This window comes from Amblyomma maculatum, chromosome 7 (genome assembly GCF_055883805.1).
Source record: "Amblyomma maculatum isolate TAMU_Amacu chromosome 7, ASM5588380v1, whole genome shotgun sequence".
Classification (NCBI taxonomy): domain Eukaryota; kingdom Metazoa; phylum Arthropoda; class Arachnida; order Ixodida; family Ixodidae; genus Amblyomma; species Amblyomma maculatum.
In genome coordinates this window covers 65075200-65098929 of record NC_139350.1, presented here as the reverse complement: position 1 = coordinate 65098929, position 23730 = coordinate 65075200, and the positions used below count along the sequence as shown (strand labels likewise).

Below are 23730 nucleotides of genomic sequence, written 5' to 3'. Positions count from 1 at the left end.
AAGCGATTCCGGACGTTCCTTGTACTTCCAATATAATATTCAAGCTGCCTGAATGAAATGAAATATCCTGAGAAAATAACATTACCAGACGATGCGTAATAAAGTTTCGCAGAAATATTTTTTTTCAGCTATGGCCTTGTTCGCACTAAATCTTTTTATGTAATGACATGTTTTTTTTTCTTTTATCAAGTATATGAATCAAAATGAGTCAAAAACCGCCTTCGGGTTAAAAACATTGCGAATAAGCGCTCGGTCATTCGAAAAAACAACACAGTAACGTCGTTCGTTCCATCTTGATGACTACATTTTGTTACCTGGAAGGGGCGGAGGCTGTGAAATTCAAACATGCAGTTTTTATGCTACCAATACTTTACTGCCTATCCATACACATGGATTGGATGGCATTCTCAACTTTCCTGTTTTCCTATATATGGTACGTGGCTTTATATGGGAGATGAGCGGAACAACTGAGAGAACCTTTTGCTTCGTTCCAACGCACCAATTTCTGCGAACTGACATAGGTATAAAACTGTTTTGCGAAGAGGTATCGTCATGCGCTAAAAAGAAGTACGTACCATCGCCCACTTCAATCATGGCCCCATACAATGGAAGCTCGGCAAAGACAAAATATGTGCACCGTAGCCTTCGAAACCGATAGAAAAATAAATGAGCGAAATTTGCGATTTCATAGAAAAACGCAATAGTCCCTATACATGCATAGCCATTGCGTGACTAGAAAAATTCGAGTGGCCTTAAAGGTTTCCCATTTGCACGCAGGGTAACTTGGTACGGTTTCTCAGTAGAGCAGGCCTGGGCCGGGCAGCTTCACGACAAGCGACTCCTTGTCACGCTTTGGAAGGCGGCGCCGGCCGGGTCCTAGTCACTGGGGGAAGACCATTCGGAGCAAGAACAGGGACCTCTGCAGTTGCTGGTTGCTCACGAAGTGCAGCACAGGACTGAGCGTATACTGCGAAGAACAGAACAGATGTCACTCGTACCAAACTTGAGGGCATCATCAATTTATTGCGATATTATCCCTTACGTGGTGATTTGGCTCATTGGTATCTGTCTTTAAAAGACACACCAATCATTCTTTCGAAGACCACTCGAAACACAGCCTGAATATATCTACTGCTGACAACCACCTTCTACCAGCACGAAGCAAATGCCTGATATGTGAAAAATGCGGCTAGTTAAAAATACAAAGGAACGAAAGGCTTCCTGTTCCTTGAAACAGGCCGTTTGCTGTTTCTATTGCTAAATTGAAGATGAACACACTAAACAGACGCACGTCTAGATAGGAGAGCTTTTTCAGAGTGCATCAGTGCTCAGCTTAGCAAGAAAAAGAACATTTTTCCATGCTTCTTACGTTTCAAAAGCTTGCACTGAGTGCATGTCTGCCAAGTAAGAACATATACAGGTACGCAGATAGAGAGATGGTGCAGTCTAACTGGCCCAATACACTTCATAGCAATTGTACTTAAAGACAGCCGCATGTTCTTCAGATACCAACTACCGGAAGGGCAAGGGGAATATAAGAAGTTGAATATGAAAAAAAAGCAGGGGGAATCTGAGAAGAGTGAACAGCACCGTTTCCGCATCCCTGGAGGCTGGTAGAGAAGGGGGGGGGGGGGGGGGGAGAGGGGGAGTCGTTTTATATTTTTTTTAAATATTATTTATCCACCAAATGACTGGAGTAGAAAGAAGTACGACGGTAAGGAAGAAGCGCGTGCCTTCCTATACATAGAAGAAAGGCAATGTAGTACTTTAGATGTTATCTACAAGAACAACGTTAGAACACAACAAAAAAAACAAGATATTCTTAGAAAACATACCCCAGTAATATTATCAACATCACTTCTAGTCGTTCCAACCACCGTAAGAACTAAGGATTTCTTTAACTGCAATTTACATACTATTACTAAATACCGGCCCCCGTACAATCACAAACCAAACAAGAAATGCACCTCAGTCACCAAAGGGGTGAATATGTTTGATTGCCTTAAGTATCATGAGCTAAAACGAATTTTATGAAAAAAAGACTCCGTGAAAGCAATGCTGTTTTTCTTTACGTGTTTGTGATCTCTGCGACGACAAATGTATTGCGATCAAGCCCACTCAAGGTGACAGTTTATTCAAATACATTTATTCTCAGCACTTCATATGAGCTAGGTTTGCAGCATTAGCTTTGCTAGATTTTAGTAATTGCTTCTAGAAAACGCTGGTCGCCTGTGTGCCGCAAATATTCATGATATATCTCCTTTTAACTGCCTCAGCTTTAGTCGTGTTTGTGTAACTGAATGACGAACAAAAACAAAACTTAAATACCGTATACGGACTTTAATCAAATCTTATTACCCATTCTCTTGAATATTGGGGTGGAGGAATAAACAAAAGCTGATGGAGCAATTGAAGAAGCGCTTCAAGCAGTTGCACTTAGGAGCCAATACCTTCTCGTACCTAATGTATAAAAGAGCCCCGAGGTCATGAACCGGTGTGATGGAGGTCCTTTTGTTGGTGAGCTGAGCGGTAAGTCGTGGCGATGCAACACTGAAGCAGGTATTCCTTTCTGTTCAGAGTCATACAAGGTTCCTAGACTTACTCACTCTGGATGATCTATTTTGACGTGAACACTTTTTAGTTTTTTATGGCTTCGGAGCCTCCATTCAGTGTTAAACACTTTTCGGTAATACTAAATTCAACCTAAACACACAGTTTGCGTCCACAAAACGCCAGAAAACAAGCCTAACGATACATAGGAACATGTATACACTCGATCCCGCATATATCGAACTAGATGGGGATCGCGATATGGTTAGATCATTTGATAATTCAATAAACAATTGTGGGTGATTAAGCATGGCTTAAACTTAGGGATAGAGCGAAAGCGGTTAATGTTGCAGCGATAGCTTCTGTGACAGCGCTTTTCAATCCGCGTTTTATTTTATTTTTTCATAATTTTTATTTATGTTAGGTTTTGGGAAATGTAAGGAGCCTGGTACTAACCGTGGACGTCTACACCTAACCAGGTCAAGGTCATGTTTTCATATTTTTATTGTAAATTGCAAATTGGTTTATAAGAAAGGGAAGGCGCAGTATCCGTCAGACCTCGCGCACACCTTAACTGCTCCATGAGGGAAGAGAGGAAGGTGGGAGTTAAAGCGGAAAGAGTGAAAGAGGTCCCGCGCCTGAGGGCTATGAAGTAATTTTGGCCAACTGGGGGCCTTTAAGGTGCACTGATATCGCACCAACACACGTCGTTCTCTCCGTTTAAACTGGGTTTTGAGGAAAGGAAGGCGCAGTATACTTTTGTATGCGCCCCACGCAATATTGAACACCCGCAGTTGATTAGGTCAAGGTCACTTGGAGGTCAAATTTAGAGCCACGCGAGGACCGGTTATAGCTAGCGTAGTAAAGCATTCTCTTCAATAAAAAATGGGAGATGAGCTCATCTCTAACCCAAAAGAGTAAATACGGTGCACTTGCACAAGCGGCTCACATCCTGCAGCGATGTGCTGCTGCCCGCCGGCCCACAAGGAAGCCCGCTCGCCGTGGTAGTGGCCACCAGCGTGCGGGCGATAGTCACCGACTTTAAAGCACCAGTGCTCTGACCTTCACCTCGCGCCAGACGTCGAAAAGAGGGGCGCGAGCGCCCGGTAAAGATATTAGTACGAAAGATTTCATGCACTCACCACCAGCAACAAAGAATCTTGACCGATCTTGTTTGTTACTGTAGGTCTGGTTGGCTGTTTCGTGATGTCACAAGCACATGGCGCAGTAGTGTGTAATTCAAACTAAGTCCGGCATAGTGCGTTTGCACGTGGGCGCTGCCATATGGCTGCTCGGCTGTAACACCATCCAGCGTCTACTCGTGCCTTTGAGCCGCAATAGACAATTTTCCCGAGCAAGAAGAAAAGTATCGGTGTGCCCTTTTATCCTCTCTCTGGTTGGCGCGGCAGCCGAGCGGCAATATGGAAGCACCCACGTGTAATTCGAACTTACACGCCCCAGGACAGGTGCTTATGAAATCACGAAACAGGGAACCAAGCGACGGCGCGAACAAGATTTGACAAGATTCTTGGTTGCAGGTGGTGAGTGTATGAGTTTTCGCACCAATATTTCTAGCAGAACGCTCGCTCTAACGGAGCGCAAGTGGATGTGCACCCAGTGCACCCCTCTTTTCGGCGCCTAGTCCGAGGTGAAGCTGGGAGCACTGCTACTGTGAAGTCAGTGACTTTATGGCTCGCAGGCGTGCTCCTCGTAGTGGCCACTACAACGGCGAGCGGGGTTGCTTGTAAGCCTGCTGGCAGCACACCGCTAAGAAAGCGCCCCACTTGCGTGAGTAAACCGTTTTCACTGTTATGAGTTGCAGATAAGCTCATCTCTTCGCATTTTTTCTTTATTCAGTTATCAATATATCGAAATATTTCGCTATCCCCTTCTAGTTCGGTATATCCGGAATCGAGTGTATATCTGTTTCAATATAGCGTAAGGCTTGTTTTGTGGTGTTTCGGGGAAGACAACTGTATGTTCAGGCTGAATTTGTTATTCCCGAGAATTGTCCAACGCTGAATTGTGGCTCCGCAGCCATCAAAAAAAAAAAAAAAAAAAGTTCCTTTCGAAACAAGTCATTCAGACTAAATCCGTCTAAGAGGCTTTTATGACTCTGAAGAGGCAGAAAATATATTTTTCAGTGTTGCATCACCATGACTTACCGCTCAGCCCCCCAGCAAAAGTACAGGCGCGGTCAAAACTACGCGGCCCACGGCTCCGATCGGCGGAGCGGCTGCGAGCCGCACCGCGGCGCTCGCGCCAGTGCTGCGAGGGTATGCATTGTGACGACAGATTTCTCCCTCGCTCTCGAGCGGAGACGTCACGCGGTTGATAAAGTTTTAGTGCGACGTTCAGTTTTTTCGCAGCTTATGGTCACGGCGAAAGAGGGCTCCCGTTTGCACGAAGCGTTGTCGCGCTGGTGCCGCCTCGTATGTCGTTTCCTACGTGTGCGGAACGACTGCAGCGCGCGCACGCGGAGCTGTTCACGAAGCGGATGGCGCCCGGCTTTCTAGCATCGTAGTTGGGATGACGCTTCTTGCATGTAAACCGCCATGGTGGGCCAGTCTGTATGGTGCTCGACTGCTGAGCCAAGAAACGCTGCTTCAATCCCAGGAGCGGCATTCGCTGCATCTAGGTTGAGGCGAAATGCCAGAGGACCGTGCAATGTGCGTTATCACCGCAGGCTTAAAAACCTCAGGCGGTTAAAATTTTAGAGCCCCTCCACTATGGCGTCTCTCACCTATGCAGGATTGAGATTTGATTGCTCTTGTTGAGAAACAATCTCGCATATGTTAAGCCGAAAGTTCGACGGCTCAAAATTGTGCAAAAAATAACTACTTTAAATTTTTCAAATGCTCTTGCTCTGTCAGCAATAAATCATGAGTGTTCTGAAAACACATGCCTCAAGAAAATTTTAATGCCCTACAGATTTCTCACCATTTATTACATAGAGTCAATGTAAACAAAGAACTACGATTTTATTTCGGACTGAAATGCTATTGTCATCGGCAGTTTACAAATGTGTAATGTTATCCTCAGCAATATATTTAAATACAAACGAGCAGGAGAAGCGCACAGTTTGTTGCCATATACAAAAAAATTATCGCGATAAAAGAGAAACACAAAATTCATTGAATAGCTCTTTATAAAATGAAAAAGATGCAAGCGTCTCTAAACTCAGCGGCACTTTGTAACAAGCAATTAAAATGCCATATTTACCTTTAACAACAGGTATGCTATTATCACCTTATGCGGCCGATACACTACCGTAAAACCGTAATACTCGCCCCTGCTACACCATACGTCTCAATCCTTTTTTGTTATATTCTTCGAACTTTATCTTGATGACGATGATGACTGACACCCGTAACAAGTGACACTAATGAGCCTTCTCGTGAATACATCAGTAATAAATTTCGTCATTTTGTGGTTTTACTGCTGCGGATCACACGGAAGTGGGCAACGAGCAAGCATGAAAATTGGTTTGTAAGTTTTATCCGAAAGCATTTCAGGTTATGAGAGACGCCATAGTGGAGAGTTTCTAAAATTTCAACCGCCTGAGGTTTTTAAATCTGTGTTGATAAAGCACATTGCACGGTCCTCTGGCATTTCGCCTCAACCTAGATGCAGCGAATGCCGCTCCTGGGATTGAAGCAGCTTTTTTAGGGGGTCAGCAGTCGAGCACCATACTGACTGGCCCACCGCGGCGGTTTACATGCAAGAAGCGTCATCCCAGCTACGATGCTAGAAAGATGGACGCCGGGCGCTTCGTGAATAGCTCAGCGTGCGCGCGCTGCAGCCGTTCCGCACGCGCGGGAAACGACATACGAGGCGACACCAGCGCGACAACGCTTCATGCAAACGGGAGCCCTCTTTCGCCGTGACCATAAGCTGCGAAACAGCTGAACGTCGCACTTGAACTTTATCAACTGCGTGACGTGTCCGCTCGAGAGCGAGGGAGAAATCTGTCGTCACAGTGGATATCCTCGCAGAACTGGCGCGAGCGCCGCGGTGCGGCTCGCAGCCGCTCCGCCGATCGGAGCCGTGGGCCGCGTATTTTTGACCGCGCCTGTACGTCTACATCACACCGCTTCATGGCCTCGGGAAGTTTTTCTACATTAGGCACGAGAAGGTAACGGCGACTAAGTGCAAATGCTTCATCAGCGCTTTTTCACCTGCTCCGTCAGCTTCCATTTATTCCTCCAGTTCAAAATTGAACACAGTCGGTCATAAGAACTGGTTAATATAAGCATCAAATAATTGTTGTTGTTTTTTCCGCGGTGAGTTTGTTGTGTGCTGGCAGGCAGCACATCGTGGCCGCAAGTGCGTCGCTTGCATGATTGGTTGGTTGGTTTGTGGGGCTTAACGTCCCAAAGCAACTCAGGCTATGAGAGACGCCGTAGTGGAGGACTCCGGAAATTTCGACCACCTGGGGTTCTTTAACGTGCACTGACATCGCACAGCACACGGGCGCCTTGCTTTTCGCCTCCATTGAAAAGCGGCCGCCGAGGCCGGAATTCGATCCCGCGTCCTTGGGAACAGTAGTCGAGCGCCGTAACCACTGCGCCACCCCGGCGGGGTCGTCGCTTGCATGAGTACGCAGTAAGTGTATTCACTCTTCTGAGTTACAGATGAGCTCATATGTTTGCATTTTTTTTTTATTTCTCCTCTGACAGCTTTCTTCAGCTTTGACGACGCGCTCATCTCCACCTTTGCTTTCCTTCCCCTCCCCTTCGGGTCCCCGTTGTGGTGTGTGGCTGCAAGTTCAGGGGACAGTTATAGCACCCCGCAATCCCCTCTTCTTCAAGTCTTTCCACTTACAAGAACCTCGCCTTAACGCGCGAGTCTCCCAGACGGATCTTTCCACTTCACCAGCCAATAGACAGTCACGGAGCCTATGAGTGAATAATGACTGATTATTACCCCTTGAAATGCTTTCACGCTACGAAAAACCGATCTGAGTGAATACTAATCGGTCACGTTCAAACCCGCGGCCTCAGGTTCAGTTGACGAGCGTTTTAACGACTGTTTCGCTGCGGCGAGTACCTTGCCTTGTTATCACCAGGTTAGGGTACTGCGTGAAACATACCCCACTTGACGGGGCTGTTCCTGGATGGCGCCACAAATCCGTGGGCTCCGCTATAAAGCATGCATTTGCGCTGGAAATGATCTCGAAGGCCATGGTTAAAATTCCGTCATTTGACGCGGTGGTTCCCAGATGGTGCCATATGCGCAAATTAAACTGGAGTTTGCCGGGCTTTCCCACTATGATGGGTCTAACGAAAATAACCGTTGCCAATTCATTTTTTTTTTTTTTTTTGTGGCATACGTACCGGAGTGTCGGATCTCTCACTGCTCGAACCTCGCGTCTTACACCACGCGGCTCTGCTTAGGGTTCATTTTAAAACTGCTGCCCATGCTGCTTTGAGGATAGTAATCGGTGATGAAAATAGCCATATTTATGTTACTGGTGCTCTACAAACGCCATAATAACAAGCTAAAATTGCCCACAGTCGCTTTGTTTGTGTCCTCCAGCAGCAATGTTCAGTCGAGAACCACTGTAAGCTTTTGGTCAGTAACACTGGCTTCACTGTACGACAACCATAAACTGATCCACGACTTCCTCGCATGACAGCTGTGTTGCAATAAAAATGAGCCATCCAGATTGAAAGCAAGTTTCAATCGGAGTCTAATACCCCAGTCACACGGGCAAGTTTAGTGACACTTTCACGAAGTGCACTTACATAGGAAGAGTGACACTTTCGGTGCTCGCTGTCACAAGGCAAAATCAAGTGTCATTTTGAAATGACGGCAGTGCCGATGCGGATGCTGCAGCCCTATGTGTAAATAGATTAGTTTTCACGAAAATACCTTAACATTCAATTTTATTGCCAGCACATTTACTCCAAGCTAATATTCAGTTTATTTGTGCATTTGAGTACATGGTTTCCACTAAAAAAGCATCGCGATGTCGCACGCACTTTTCGCTAACATGCATGGTTACTGCTCTTTACATGCAAAACCGACCTCATTTATGATATATAGTTACGCTACTAACTGCGGTTATCGCGAACGTAGCTTTGCGACTTTAATCGGCATCGTTAACTGGGAAAATGCCGGTAGCGCCTACATATGGAACGGAGTCAGCGGTGTTCGAGCGCGAAAAGTGCACGAGTTGTATGATTCAGAGCAGCGTGCATTTTTCACACGAAATCATATCCGACGGCGCTTCTATGCAGCCTAAAATGTCCAGCTGCGCAGCACCCACGCACGGCAGCATCGTCACGTCTTCACAGCGTTTACTTGGCGGCGTGTAGTTGTAACACAGCGTCGAAATATGTCCAGTTTCCGCAGCATCACGAAAGTAGGCGAGAAGTTTGCAGCGTTCACAGCTCCGGATGCTACTACCTTTCTGCTGTAATGCCACCCGTGAGCGCCCGCGAACGGCAGAGCGCGCGGGGCAAGTAGCGCTTAGCCGCGTGCTCCTCCGTGGTCGTCGCTGGGCCTATAGTTTGTTTCGCATCGAAGTATCAGTGTGCGGCGCTTTCGTATGGCCAGCTTAATAGGATATATGGCTCACTTGTGGCACTGCCTTGAGAGAAATGAGAATAATGAGAGAAATGTGTCATTGAAATCGACGCCGCCTTAGGAGCGCAGCTAGGGTTTACGTGTACTACAAGGGTGAGCTGCGCCGCGCCGCCTGCGACGATGGCTAAGTAGTGAGCAGAAATTTGCTCGTATCGCAGCAATTACTCCTGCTAGTGACTCAGTACGGGTCAACGATCCCCAAGAAGGATTAATTTCTGACATTGCTTTACTCCAGAGATTATTATTTACTTAAAAACAAATTCTCGCACACTTTTCTGACGCCAGTGACAGCGGGGCCAGATGCACCGTAAAGGTGCTGGCTTGGAGCTGGCGGCTTGCGGAAGCAAAAGCGGCGCTGTCTTCGGCCGGCGCTTGAGCGAAATGCTGTCATGTCAAGGGACGACTTTCTAGAGATTGGGTCACAAATAACTCCAACTTCGTTGATGCAGCTTGAGATACCGCATACCATCGAGGTGCAACGTACGTACAGCAGACGAACGCCTTCGCCTTAGCGCAGGCACTGAGAGCGAGGGTAGCTATTCAAGTGTACGCATCGTGTTTAGTTGCTGGCAGCTTAAATCCCTTGCCTATTAATTGAAACGCTCATAAAATTACGATAAACATTTCAAAACATTGTAATGCTCAAAAAATGCATGAATAATATGAAGTGCCCTGTTGTCGAGACTATCGCCTGCCGGACAAAGTGTAGTGAGTTCGCCAAACTGACTTCACGCAGAGTGTGTTCGGCAGCGAGTGTCATTAAAGTTCATCGTGTGACACGATGCGAATGACACTAACGGCGAGTGCACTCGTTGAAAGTGACACTAAACTAGCTCGTTTGACCGGGGTTTAACAGCGTTAGCGCTGCAGCGGCTGCCCTAAGCTGCGCGGACGACCCGGCTTCGCGCTCGAACAAGTAATCTTTGGGGCGTTATTATGATGCGACGCTCACGTGGGCACAGCGCGCAGTTCCGATAAATTCCACTGAACATGTGTTCGACACACACGACCACTCCTATACTTTTGCTTAGTTTTCTCAAGAGCATGTTCCGAGAGCACGATATAAGCAATAATTCGATATATCCGGGTCGATTGTGTCAGCAGATCTTGTTTTTTACTGCCATAAATGGCTCGTTGCTCCTACAGCAGCAAAACGTTCTTCGTCCCACTTCAAATCTCATACATACAAATAAACTAATAAACACAGAGATTTCGTGTGTACGCGTTTATCATATCCCTCGGCAAACTCCTTTTCGGCTGCCATCAAACATAACAAAACACTGAATTTATCGCGCGACTTTTTAATATTACAGTATAGACGCCCAAAACAGTAAGAAAAACCACTTCTGATCATAGGAAAACGCGACATCTCACAGAAAGCCTACCAACAGCGCTGGAAACAGTAAACCATGCGACAAATCAAACTTGGAACAAATTGCGACACTTTTGGCGAGACGTGGACATTTACACCCTCAAATTCGAAAACAGCCACCCGCACTAAGCCATATTTGGAATAACATTCATTATGGCAGCCGCATCGATCAAAGCATGACTGAAACTACGACCTCGTTATATTCTAGTAAAATTGGACTGGTGTAAGAATACTTCATCAAACAAAATGACTATGTCAACAACGTGTTCAAGAAACACATAATTTATGGATTGCATCGATGAGCACTCTTTGACAGACTTTTTTTTTTAAAACAGCAACAAGACGCTAAAAAAAAAAATCACGACACGACACTGCAACCCAGCCAGATCTTTACATTGTGCGTAAAAACAGCGAAGAAGTACAAGCCGAGACAATTCGCATTAACACCCACCCTACATACAGCACACGTGACAGTGCAAATATGGAAAGTTAAAATGACTAAGGTTTCCAATGCATACGCACACCTTGCAGCCACACGCCCAAAGAGAACTAGATTCCATATAGAAGAGGTATAAGGTAGAATTCCCCATTGCTGAGGGTTTCAGCGCATATAGAATAGCCTGGTGTTACCGAAGTTCCCACCGAATAGGTAACAAGGGCGACCACTATGTAAATAACGCCGATCTATATCTAACCTATAAGCATCACATAGCCATAAGGGAAAGAGACAATGCCTAATTGCTGACCGATCAAGATACAAGTTGGTACGGTGGTTCTGTGAACTGCTGCTGGTAAAACACACCCGAGCTCTGAGAAGCTACCATCGTATGAGATTATGTTGCACAATAATGACTACCACAAACTACGCACGCACTGGCAACTAGGCTGAGGGCACTAAGAAAGTGGGCCTCTCTCACATCACTGCCGTTTTGTGGCCAAAGATCTAATAGGCAGTAAAAAACAGCTGGTTCTATGCTACGGAAAAAAGTTTGGATAATAAAATAATAGAGGAACTGGGTGAAGAAGGAGTAAAACAAATCAGGAAGAAACTACTTCCCTTTCATGGTTACGGAATTCAAAAAAACCGACCCAGGTATCAGGAGCGGTTGTTGAAACTTTTAATTTTTTATCCGTAAGCATTTTTAGCCGATTCTCACAGCACAGTATACTTATACTGTGCAATGCTGTAGAAGGAGCCAGCGCCCTTCACTACGGCGTGATTATTATTAAATTAGTTTTGTGAGGTTAAACACCTTAAACAAAACGAAAAAGGCGCCATGGCTGCCAAAAAATACAATCATCCCCAAATAATTAATCGTGCTTAGCCACGTACTGCACAGGCAGCGATGCATGAGCTTGAAGGGCCCCTGAGATGCTATTTTCGGTATTATTGTAAAGCAAGAAATCCATGCAGATGGTTCCCATTACTATTGGAGTCAAATTTCAAACCTTTGCGTGGAGCGTATTATTTACAAATAATTTTTAAAAAGAGCTCCCAGCGACCGCTCGCCACCGATTGGGGCGACACATCCCCGTCCGCACCACGCGTAAACCTCCAATACGTCATCGTATAGGCTTTTTTGGACGCGTTCGCTCAATCGACTCTCACAAGTTAGTCGGGCGGGACGGGGCATGTTGAGGCGCTGTCGCGACTTCTGTTTATTTCAGTAGAGTTAGTTGCTGGGCTCCTTGGTAGTGTAGATTTAAGCACATAGTTTTCAGCGCGAAGGCACACGGCCACAGAAGGGAAGAAGAAAGAGCAGAATGGAGCACAGCGCTGACTGACAACTCCTTTTTGTTCACTTCTTTTTTTCTTGCACGCCAGCGTGGGCTGCGCTGAGTTGGAGTATGTGTGTGTGTGGAGGGGGGGGGGAGGGAGGGGGCGGGAAAAAGAGCCTCATTTTTGATCTTCCATACTTCCATTGCTAATGAAGTCAGCTTAAAAATGTTTGCTTTGCGGGAGCGATTGATTGGATGCCCATTGCTCTCGCATTTTTCTGCTTTTCGTGATCAGCTTTTCATGGACCATTTGAAGGATACGTTCTGAGAGGTTTCTGAGTGTACACAGTTATAGTAGTTAATTATTTTCTGTCAAATTGGTTCGCAGTTAATTATTTATTACCTCATTAGTTAAGAGGCTTAACATAGCTAAGAAAGATAATTTATTTATCAGTCAAGAGTTTTTACTCAATTTTGTAGTACGTAAGCACTAATCCGGATTTTTTGAGCCTGCCAAAATCGTTCAACTTAGTCTAGGTGCCCACGTAGCGCGGAGCACAGACTGGGCTTTTCTTTCCTCATGAACAGAAATTTAATTTAGTTCAGTTAGTTTAGTCTATGGGGTTTAGCATCCCAAACTTTGGCGGAGGGGCGCCGTAGTGGAGAGCTCAGGAAAGTTCAAACACCTGGAGTTCATTAGCACGCACACACATTGCGCATGTACACTGGAGCCTTGTAAACTCTGCGTAAACTGCAAATGGTTGCATTGGGAAGGCAAGAAGCATTATCATACAACTGGCTGGGCGCCTGAGCTGCGCTGTATAGGAAGGAAAGAAGGTAGGAGTGAGAGAAAGTGACACTGTATTGGAGGGCTACGGAATAACTCCCATCACCTAGTGCCTTTTACGTGCACTGATATCACTGTGCCTTTTTTTTTTCTTAACGACAAACAGTCAAGCAAACGAATGCTTTCGTATGTACATCTTAATCGGCTTATCGCAAAGTTAAGTACTGGGCAATCGTCTATCTCCTGATACTGTTAGGAATTAATACGTTAACATTTCATTAAAGCTCGTGCACATCACAAGATAACAAGATTAAGGCATAAATGAAGCCATTTACTTCAATACAAACCAGGCTTGCAACTCCTACACAAAACAGTTGCGAGCATTGCAAAAAAAATATATAACCCAAAGCGAGAATGCTTACTCATACATTGACAAATTTCTCAGAATTTCTCCGTACTCTCTATTCTTCTACTCCGCATTTTCTTAGAAATTATCAATGGATGATTATTTTTCTGTGTAGATACCTTGTCATCAATTTTTGTAGTCACAATTGTGCTGCGATTATGTAGGCCTTGGGCTGTTCAGGTTCCTCGTTGTCTGGTCAGTAGAATCATATCAAAGCTATAAAATGAAATAATCCAATATTGAATTTTTAGAGCTTCTTCTTCGAGAAATTAGATAAGATGCTTTTGTCGTAAAGGGAACAGAATAATACAATCTTTGTTATGTTAACGTAAGATTTATGCGAATCGATACCTTCGGCACTGTTTTTTAATGCGACCAATTCGTAAAGGTGAATCGAATATTTCGTGGAAGAATGTTTTTTCTGCCTTCTACAATCTTTGTACAGAGATACTCGTTACCTCATCTGCTCCTAGTATATTTGTAGAGAAATTTGCATTCCTCTATCAAATGTCATGAAACTAGGATGTGATTTACATTTTCTATGTCCAGGACAAAGTTATTACATGGCCTTTGATTGACTTCCTGTTGCATAAAAAGCATTAACTGAGCATCGATTGCCGCTCATTACAGATGTTTCTTATCCATCTATTTTCATGAGGTTTCAAACTGTTAATATAGTTTCGCTCTCTTTGCCAGTAATTATATTATATAGTGTAAACTGACTTCTCTACTAGTTTGCGCATATGTAGATCCAACATTTCCTTTTTGGCGTTGTACAACATGTACATTAAAATAAATGCTCGGTAAAACTAAGGATAAAATAACAGCTTCATAATTTAACGAAAATAGCGGTAAAATACATGAAAACCCCTTAAGGTGTGAAGAGACACTATTATCAGCAGAAACGTTTCCAGCTATTGGTAACACAGACATAACCTGTTAGAAAATAGAAACAAACCTGACAGGAGCGCCAATTGAGAAAAGAAACCAGAATCGGCAGGTCAAAAACAGGCAGAGGACTACGTAGTACCGCTTTGTAAAGAAACGTAACAAAGGGAATGTGTTCATATGAATCACAGAGAGTGTAGTCCCTTCTTCAGGGAGCGGCTCGCAAAGGTGCAAGAAAGCATTATCGGAGACAAACTTGTTAAAGCTGGATCAAGCACACCAGATGCAACACAAAAAAGTGTTAGCTATGACCTAAGTAATCAGACTAGAAACAGAACGATCTCTATGTAAGAAAAATAAAGAAAAACTGACATCAAGTCTTCCTTCGCTACGGTTGAGATAGAGTCAACTTTACGCCCTTACAAAAACAAAAAAAAAGCCCTACGTCGCTCAATGACGGCTCTATCATTTACGCTCTCCTCAAAAACATGCCAAAAATGTCGCGAAAAATTCCGCTCTCTCAGGTTAACGCTGTGTGAGCCTCAGAGAACCTCCCAAAAACCTACAAAACAGCAATGGTTATCACCACAGCCTAATTTGAGAAGAAAACCTTTCTGATGACATGTACACTCCTGATCTCGTTCCCAGCTTTTGCTGCTCAGCAAGTGAAAAAACGATGCTGCTGATACGCCCACAAAGGCTCATCAAAGAAAGACCGTTTCTTGCCGACTCAAAGAGGGTTCGCAACAAAAATATCTGATATACTTGGTCCATTTTTTTCATTTGTAAGCACCAAGCGATAAAAGAGAGAGTGCGAGATGTCTATCTAGAACCACTGCCAGCCATTGTTGTTTATTGGCACTATTTATTTTCAATGTTGTTTATTTTGCTCTCATGTCCTATAGTCAATGCGCGGCCGCTCTGGTAGATGCAAGCAACCATGAAGCTAGCGTTGGCACAAGTATATTGACAGACGTTTTCTCTATTCGCAACCAGTCAACCAGAAACAAAGACTGCCATGTTCGAAGCGAGGAACACGCTCACTAAAATCACGTGCGAGCGCTGACAAGAGCATCTGCGAAGGAGGCTACGAAGGTTTGCTCGAACGCTCCAAAAAGGCAGCTTAACAAGAGACAGTCGGGGTCTTTTGACAGAATAAATGCAAGAACGCTTCCAAGGAGTATCTGCTTGGACGTAAACTCGTGCGCAAAAGTGGAGAGACTCCGCGTTTTGGCAAAACTGGAAGCCAGCTTTTTCTGACAGTGAAGCGGTTATTTCTAAGCGATGCATAGGATAGCCTCACTAATACGCTTGCAACTTGCCCAAGCAAACTTGTCAGGTGAATCTGTTTTTTACAGGAAAATAATATTTGCAGCGGTTCATGTTGTCTCTCCACTTTTGCGCAGGGGTGTACCTTCAGAGTATTGCGGCTTCATAACGACCTCAATCCTCTCGCCTGTGGTGCCATCCGGCTGTCTTCGTAGCGCTCTGCTCTGTACGAAACTAGAGCCGCGTTTTGGTAGCAATTTTCTTGGTACTAATTACAGTCGTACTCATACGTGAGCAATCGTCTTAAGCATAAACTTCTTTTACCTGCATTCCACACAACACAACATTTTTGAGCACCTCTGTCGCTGTAGTGATCGCTTGAGTAGGCAAAGTTGGTGCGATGCGCCCATTCTTTCAATATTTCCTTTAAACTGCCTACAGTTCCCCACGCGGAAGAAACACCGGCTCAATTCCGCACAAAAGTTTTTTTTTTTTTTTTTTTTTTTTTTTTTTTTTTTTTGCTGTGGACGGACGGATAGACAGAGGGACAAAAATCTGCAAAGAGAGGTAAAAATGCAGCCATTAAGTATATTTTCGCTTAAATACTATACTCTGCGCTCGCCAAAACAAAGCCCTCTATAACCTAAGTTATATTGCACTGCATTTGAGCCTTTCGGAAATAAAACTGTTCCGTACCGGCCACGGGATGTGAGACGATTGCACACCGATGACGTATGCTGGCGTTCTTTGCAGCGTTGCCTATAAAAGAGCGCTGCTTTCTCGGAATAAAGGCTTTTTGCGTTGCTGCCACTGGCTCGTCTGTCTGCTGCTGAGAATAGAACAGAAACCACTGCATATGAATTTACTAATGCCTTAAGGGTTTGCTCGTATCTCAAACCAGTAAAAATACAAGACGACGCCTCAACCCCTCACCCGGCCCCCTACTAAAGACTGACCTGACGGGCAATCTCCTGAGGTTTTGAACATAGCCATGTCTGAACTACTTAGAAAATTTAGAAGGTTGAATCGAATACATCTACAGTACAATATTTACTTAGATACCACAATATGGTGCAACCGAGGAGGCCTCGACGAGCGGGAAAACATGGTACAAGAAGGCTGAACGCTGTTCCGAATACGTTCAGGAACAAGGAAGGACTCGCCTGCTTCCAGCGCAAGTCGGAGTTCATGATGGGGGCGAAAGAATGCAACAAAATAAAAGCGGATCTACGATAATCATAGGCCAGCAAATCAATTTATCAAAATCACTAACGAGTAAAACACGTTATAACCAGGTATATATGCACTGAACGGTTTTCATTCCGTACTGACTCTTTAAAATATTCATACTTTGCTCATGTTACACGCGAATGGAACACTTCGAACACGTCCATTATTACTAGTCCGACATTAAATGCCTTCATAACACTGGTTTAAAAGGAACTACTTACATGTCACTAATCGCTGTGTTTCGATGTCATTGCAAATAATGTTCCTACCTTGTGTCCTTTGCGGTAAAACTATTTGGCCGCCTAATTTTTGTCGCATTCTCCTTATTCTAGTTGAACTCCTATACGTATTTTCTCATGGATAAGTTTGTGCAATGCATTTATATGTACTTTGATTACTCATGATTGCTATATTTGTATGTCACTGTACCTTCGAATTCCCTGCCTTTACGCTCCCTGACAGGATTTACAATATCAGATGTATATATGATTATTTATTTATTTTTAATTTATATTAATTTTTGCGCGTTCTTCGGTGGTTTTCCGCTTTTGAAGAGACACGCTCCAGCTAGCTGCTGTCTCTCATTCTGTGATAGATGCAGTGTGTGTTTTTCTAAACAGGATTTCATGGTCATTTTTGGTTCGTGGGCACGTGATGGCTTTGTTTGTTTAAATTATAGCCTGCATTTCAATTCACCACTACTCCTGTTGTCTGTGTGGCTTCTGTTTTGTCCTTCCTTTTTGTGCTGCTACGTTCTACATCTTACGACCTTTACCATTTGCTGTTAACAAACGTGCAAGGGGAGGGGCATATTGTTACTGGTGAAGATAGTCAAACTAACAATTCGCCTAGGTACGATCCCACGTAATGGTGTTCCTTTTTTCATTGCAGTCATCTTCCGTCGTCTTTTTGACTGCTCAAATAAAAGTAGCTGTATTTCTCGGAACAGACTCGTTAGGCTACAACTATTTACTATAGGCATAAAGGCGCTAGAAATGATACTAAGGTAAGTATAGGGGACCTATACCAGGACCCCAAAAGTTATGCAATAAAACAATCACAATAAGAGTAGAACTTACTTTGCTGCCAGGTGTTTTCAGACCATGAAGGGCAGTTAACCGCTATCCTTCACAAGAAAACTACGTACCGTCTTTGCCAAAAGTAATCAGGCTGCAGGGTCCGTTTCTCGGCCGTGTGATCATAAATTCATACTAAATCTGAAGCTCTAAATCTTTTAAAACTAAAGGCCAGTGCCTTTCGTCACTTCTTAACGAGTTGTGATCCTGTGGGAAGCTTTAGTAGCGTTATAATACCAGTGACAATCAAAACATGCTGCCTGGTCACTTTTGGCAAAGATGGTACATACAGGTACGCATATACGGCAGAAACCTGGAAGCTAAGGTAAATGGTGCTAACTAAATTGACAGCAGTGCATCAGGTTATGGCCCAAAAATATTGTCTTAAGATTTGGAAGCAAGATGAGAGCAGAATTGATTAGCGAACCAACTCGAAGTTATAACATCTTAATCGAAATCGAATAAGCTGGAGCTGGCACAGGGCGGATTAACTGGGAAAATATACTAGAGCCTTCGTCATCAACTGGACTTCGTCAGGCTTTTGATGACTACGATCACGGTGATGGTGTTGTTGATGATTCCGCATCATGAGGAAAGCCAAACAGCCGAAGCTCTCCTACCTGGAATAGGTAACTGCGCCGACGGAACGAGACCTCTGCATGCATACGGCACTGGGATTCTCCGGGCTCGAAGCGCAGCTCGAGGCGAGGCCGAAGCCAAGACTCGCTCTCCACGGCCACTAACTGCTGGGGCACGTATTCCACCACGTGGTAGGACGTCTCGAGCTCGCCTGCGAGATCCAGGTGCAAAGCGAAACAAAGAAGCACCTGTAAATGGTTGGTTTTCGATGTGCATTATGGGAACATAATAGAATGTTTTAGTGGCTATAGCAACCTCAGTGAGGTGGAAGCACGGTTTTACAACGTACTGATATCAAAGCCCCACACCACTACGTCTCAATAGCTATTTCACACTGACGTGCCGGTGGCTTCGGCTGCGCAAATTGGAGAAGGTGGTGAGTTTCACGGACTGCCCAGAAAGCCTGTTTCTTCAAAAGTGTTCTTTTATTTTGCCATAAAAGCGGACCTGTGCCAAACGCGCTTCATGCTATAAGATGTTTCTCTATTTACACATTCCCCTAAAGTTACAAGGCATCATGTAATAGATAGCAACTACAGAACGACCACGGTCGTTAGACACATGTTTTTATAAAAAGCGGAATAGTATACCAGGGTGATAAGAGGTACTACATATTACCCTTGTGCAGAAGCTTGCCACACTGGATTGCAATGACAGATAAAAAAGCTTGGCAGCTGAAGAATCAGTGAACTCGTTTTGCCGAACATTCAGCTTTGCTTTGACGTTCTCCGACATATTCGATTAGCATCTTGTGTAAGCTAAGTAGTTGTTTTAAGGACGTGCGATTACCATTCATAAAGATCTAAAAAAGTAGAAGAGTTCCTTGATCTGGCTGACAAGGAATGTTTCGGCGTTAGAGAGCTTGAATTCCATTCATATCTCCAAGGGCTTACCAGTAGAACAAGCCGTGTAAATTGTACCTAGGTCAGGACGTGATCAGTCATTAAACTTGGTGGCCCGTTTCGTGCTTTGGGGACAAGGCTTCTTAAAACCGCACAGACGTTCAAAATTTTCATCCCGCATGCTGTTTTAGGAAAGCTATGAATATTTCAACACCACATGAACGTCACATTTTTTTTTTTTTTTTTTGATATCTTACCAATGATAGGAAGTTCGTAGGTGGCACGATACTCCTTCCCGACAGACATCTGCTTGCCGTCTGCTTCGCGGACGGCACTTACGAAAGGTAGCCACTGCAGAGAGGGAAATTAAGCTAATTAAGAAATTTAGGTAACAATATGAATCGTCAAGTGACTGCTAGGTTAGGCCGGGGGACATAAAAGCGACGCATGCTAACCTGGCTACATTAGAGCAGAACTACGTTCAAACAACATCTGTTCGGGAGAGAATGAATGCTTCTTTTCTTTTTTTCTTTTTTTTAGCGCGCAAGTTGGCTCGAATCGACAGCTCTTCTGCTCAGTCCAAAAGCTGGCAAGGTACAACAACACCGGTGAGCCTAGCGGCGGTGCTTCTGCATTCATAGGGATCCAAGACAACATGAATCTCGGCTTTCTTTTTTGAACAAAGACATTATATGATCTCGACACGTTGAGTTACGAAGAAGTGGCTTTCTAGCAAAGACCTTTTTTATGTACTGCCCTATACTTGATAGCTTCTAATGATAATGGCTGTTTCAAACAGCGCTATATTTTTTTATACATTGGGATTTTCCTTCGCCTTGCTAGAGCAGCAGACTTTAAGAACACCCTTGGCTTTCAGAATCGTAACTGCATGCGCTTACTTACCTTACTAAGATTCCTTTATCGAGGTGAACCATTCACGCAATTTGAATGTCACAATGCACCGATCGCAGCGACAACAATGTCAGCTATGACTAACTTTGCTCATGTACTCGGAGGTGGTGACGAAGCGGAAGGCGTCCCCTGCGTTGGCCTTGAGCGTAATGGTCTGCGAGGCAGCCCAGCGGTCATGGTCCACCTCCACCTGGTAGAGGATGGCTGCACCTGCCAGGCACACGGCCACGAATGAAAGCCAGCCGTTCGCCTGCATCCGCGCGCAAAGCAACAGCATGAGATCTAAAAACGAGCTACGACCACTTGAGCGGCAGGAAGGCCGCGTGTGGATGTATCATTCGAGCAATACTTTGTAGCAGGCCATACTCTACGTTCTCTGACCAGTGAAACAAACCAATATAGGCTGCTTGGTTGGGAATTTAGTGGGTATTTGTAGAGGGTAAAAGGGAACAAACCAAAACAAGAAACACTTGGCCAGAGCTTGGTGCTTTTCGGGACGCTTGATTCCATTGAACACTCAGACTGCACTCAATGGTGCTGTCTCATTTATTCCGCCGTTATCGTTTAATCCGCCGCAATTCAGCGGCCGCAAAACTATAAACACTTAAGGCCCTTGTACATAGTTGTGCATAAACAAATCTGAGAGTTTTTCTGGCGAAAACCCCGCCGGGGTGGCGCAGTGGTTTAGGGCTCTCGACTACTGCACCCAAGGAATGCGAAATCAAATCCCGGTCTCGGCGGCCGCTTTTCGATGAAGGCGAAAAGCAAGGCGCCCGTCGCTGTGCGATGTCAGTGCACGCTAAAGAACCCGGCGTGGTTGAAGTTTCCAGAGCCCGCCACTACAGCGTTTCTCCTAGCCTGAGTCGCTTTGGGAGGTTAAACCCACATGCCAAAACCAAGCCAATATTTTTCTTTGCGAAAGTCTACTACCCTTTGCACGATTTCTTTTTTTTTCTTTTTTTTTTTTTTTTTTTTTGCTGCATACCAATCACTGTCATTATGGATACGTTGCTTTTTCCATCGTGTACCTTGCTGAGCAAAAATGTATCATATAATTGTCAACGTAACCCCCATGCTTCAAGGTTGCCACGAAAGCTGGTTTCGCCACTTATCACGTTAAGGGACGCTTATGGTACGATACGCAGCTGTGGAAAATATTTCACTTGATCGCAAAATTTTCACTTTCTTTATTTCGAAGATACGAGTGAAGAACAAGGCAATATATTTCAGCTCACCAGTTTGCGCTTGTCCGCGCGTGTGCAGAAACAGCCTTGTTGGGGCTGATACGTAGCTATATGCTTGCTGCCGAAGGGCATCTGATACATGCGATGTTTTGTCTGAACTATTTATTCATTTTTATGGCGCAAGCAAAATGTACATAATGCGACAGAAATGTCTGCCCAAAAAGCAATGTTTTACCCAACTCGAAGCTGTCCTCCTTGCTGAGACGGCAGCGATATATTGAAGCACGACTATACGAAGGAAACTACTGAAATGAAGCGACGTCTTCAGGAAATGACTTGCCTTTGGTAATTCAACGAAGTTCTTCTATTCAAAATTCGATATCTATTTTCCTCGAACCAACACAGAAATGAAAGGAAAACTGAGATCCATTCTATAATATAGCCAGATGGCGGTTCCATGCAAGAAGATGAAATCCGCAATGGCTCAAGGATATAGATGATAAAAGACGGAACGCCGCGCTATAATTCCATAGCCATAGCGTCAGCACTGTGTTCGTTTTTTTTATTTTTTTTTTTTTTTTGCTTCTGTGCGTTGCGCTGTTTATGCAATCATCGTTCGCTCGCCTTTTCAAAGTACTTCGCGTTTTCCGTTAGCTTTTATGCCCGGATAGCAGAACACTTAGGGTTATGTAGGAAATACTGCGTGGAGCAGTATTTTAAATTTCACAGATCAAAACACAACCCTGGACAATGTGCGTTCTTTCTAGTGGGGCAAAAGTGTCTTTTGAGGACAATAGCTTCCCATGAGGCAGTTAGAAATGTTGAACTAATGTAAATCGCCGCTCCCATCGGCCCACCACCATCGCCTCCTCGGCACCATCGACCGAGGATGCCGACACTTGTTAAAAGTGTTAGTTGTACTAATCATAGGCGTGCCTCCGAAAGGTAGTCAAAATATTTTGAGCTGCATGCGTTGATGAGAAGGCTGTTTTATTTCGGATACAGTACGGGTGTCATGGTTAATATTCACACGTGAATATCCAACATATTTATTTATTTATTTATTTATTTATTTATTTATTTATTTATTTATTTATTTATTTATTTATTTATTTATTTATTTATTTATTTATTTATTTATTTATTTATTTATTTATTTATTTATTTATTTATTTATTTATTTATTTATTTATTTATTTATTTATTTATTTATTTATTTCAAAATACTGCAGGCCAATATTTTGGCCCAGGCAGGAGTGGATATACAAGGCATTAAAACAACAAATAAAAATAAAAACACGGGATTAGAGTAAATGAACAAGTCAACAAAATACAACACTGTATCATTAAAAAAAAATGCAACTCTAGAGCTTTAATGAAATTGGAAGACTGGAGAATGGCCTCAGGAAGACAGTTCCAGTCGGAAATGGTCCGTGGAAAATAGCTGTGCTTGAAAGAGTTAGTCCTTGCAAAAATGGGTTCGAGCAGGTTACTTCTTGAATGATGTGTCCTGCGCGACAATTGTTTAAGAATTTCAGGGCGAGGTATGTTTAATTTGTGTGTTAAGAGGTTGTGCATAAACAATAAACGGGACATTTTTCTGCGTGTTTCAAGTAGTGGAATATGGTTAGCTTTCATTAGTGTAGTAGGTGAGTCTGACCTCTTGTATTTACTGTAAATGAACCTAACCGCTTTCCTTTGCACCATATCTATTTTATGTATGTCTTTTTTTAAATAAGGATCCCATAAAACTGAAGCATACTCTAATTTAGACCTAATAAATGATGTGTATGCAAGAAGTTTGAGTTTACTTGGAGCATCATTAAGTTTCCGCCTCAAGTAGCACAGCTTGGAAAATGCGGAGGAACAAATGTCGGAAATATGAGAAGATCAAGTTAAATCATGAGTTAAGGTTGCCCCTAAATATTTATAATGTGTAGTCTCCTCAATTAAATGATTAAGCAGGCTGTAAGAGAAATGACTGATATGTTTTTTACGTGAAATTCGCAATAGGACTGTTTTGTCGAGGTTTAATTTCATGTCCCATTTAAGACACCATTGGTGAACAGCTAATAGCGAATTTTGCAAGGTGTAGTGATCGTTGGGCTCATTTATGGTCTTAAAAAGTATGCAGTCATCTGCAAAAAGCCTTAAAGAGACATTATCAGGAAGAGAAACAGACAGATCATTAATATAAATTATGAAAAGTAGTGCGGTCGCAACACGCTCCCTTGGGGTACACCTGATGTGACTGAAAACTCGTTT

General features: G+C 43.9%; 1 protein-coding gene across 1 annotated transcript in view; it reads right to left on the bottom strand.

Moving 5' to 3' along the window:
• Positions 1-251: 251 nt before the first annotated feature.
• LOC146183574 (uncharacterized) overlaps positions 252-23730 on the bottom strand; it is a 57473-nt gene continuing 33994 nt past the window's right edge. The window contains exons 2-5 of the mRNA XM_084608721.1: positions 20367-20531; positions 19627-19720; positions 18509-18678; positions 252-967 (exon numbers count right to left, since the gene is read on the bottom strand). Coding sequence (XP_084464847.1) covers positions 881-967; positions 18509-18678; positions 19627-19720; positions 20367-20531 — 516 coding nt within the window. The 3' untranslated portion in view covers positions 252-880. The remainder of the gene's footprint in view (positions 968-18508; positions 18679-19626; positions 19721-20366; positions 20532-23730) is intronic.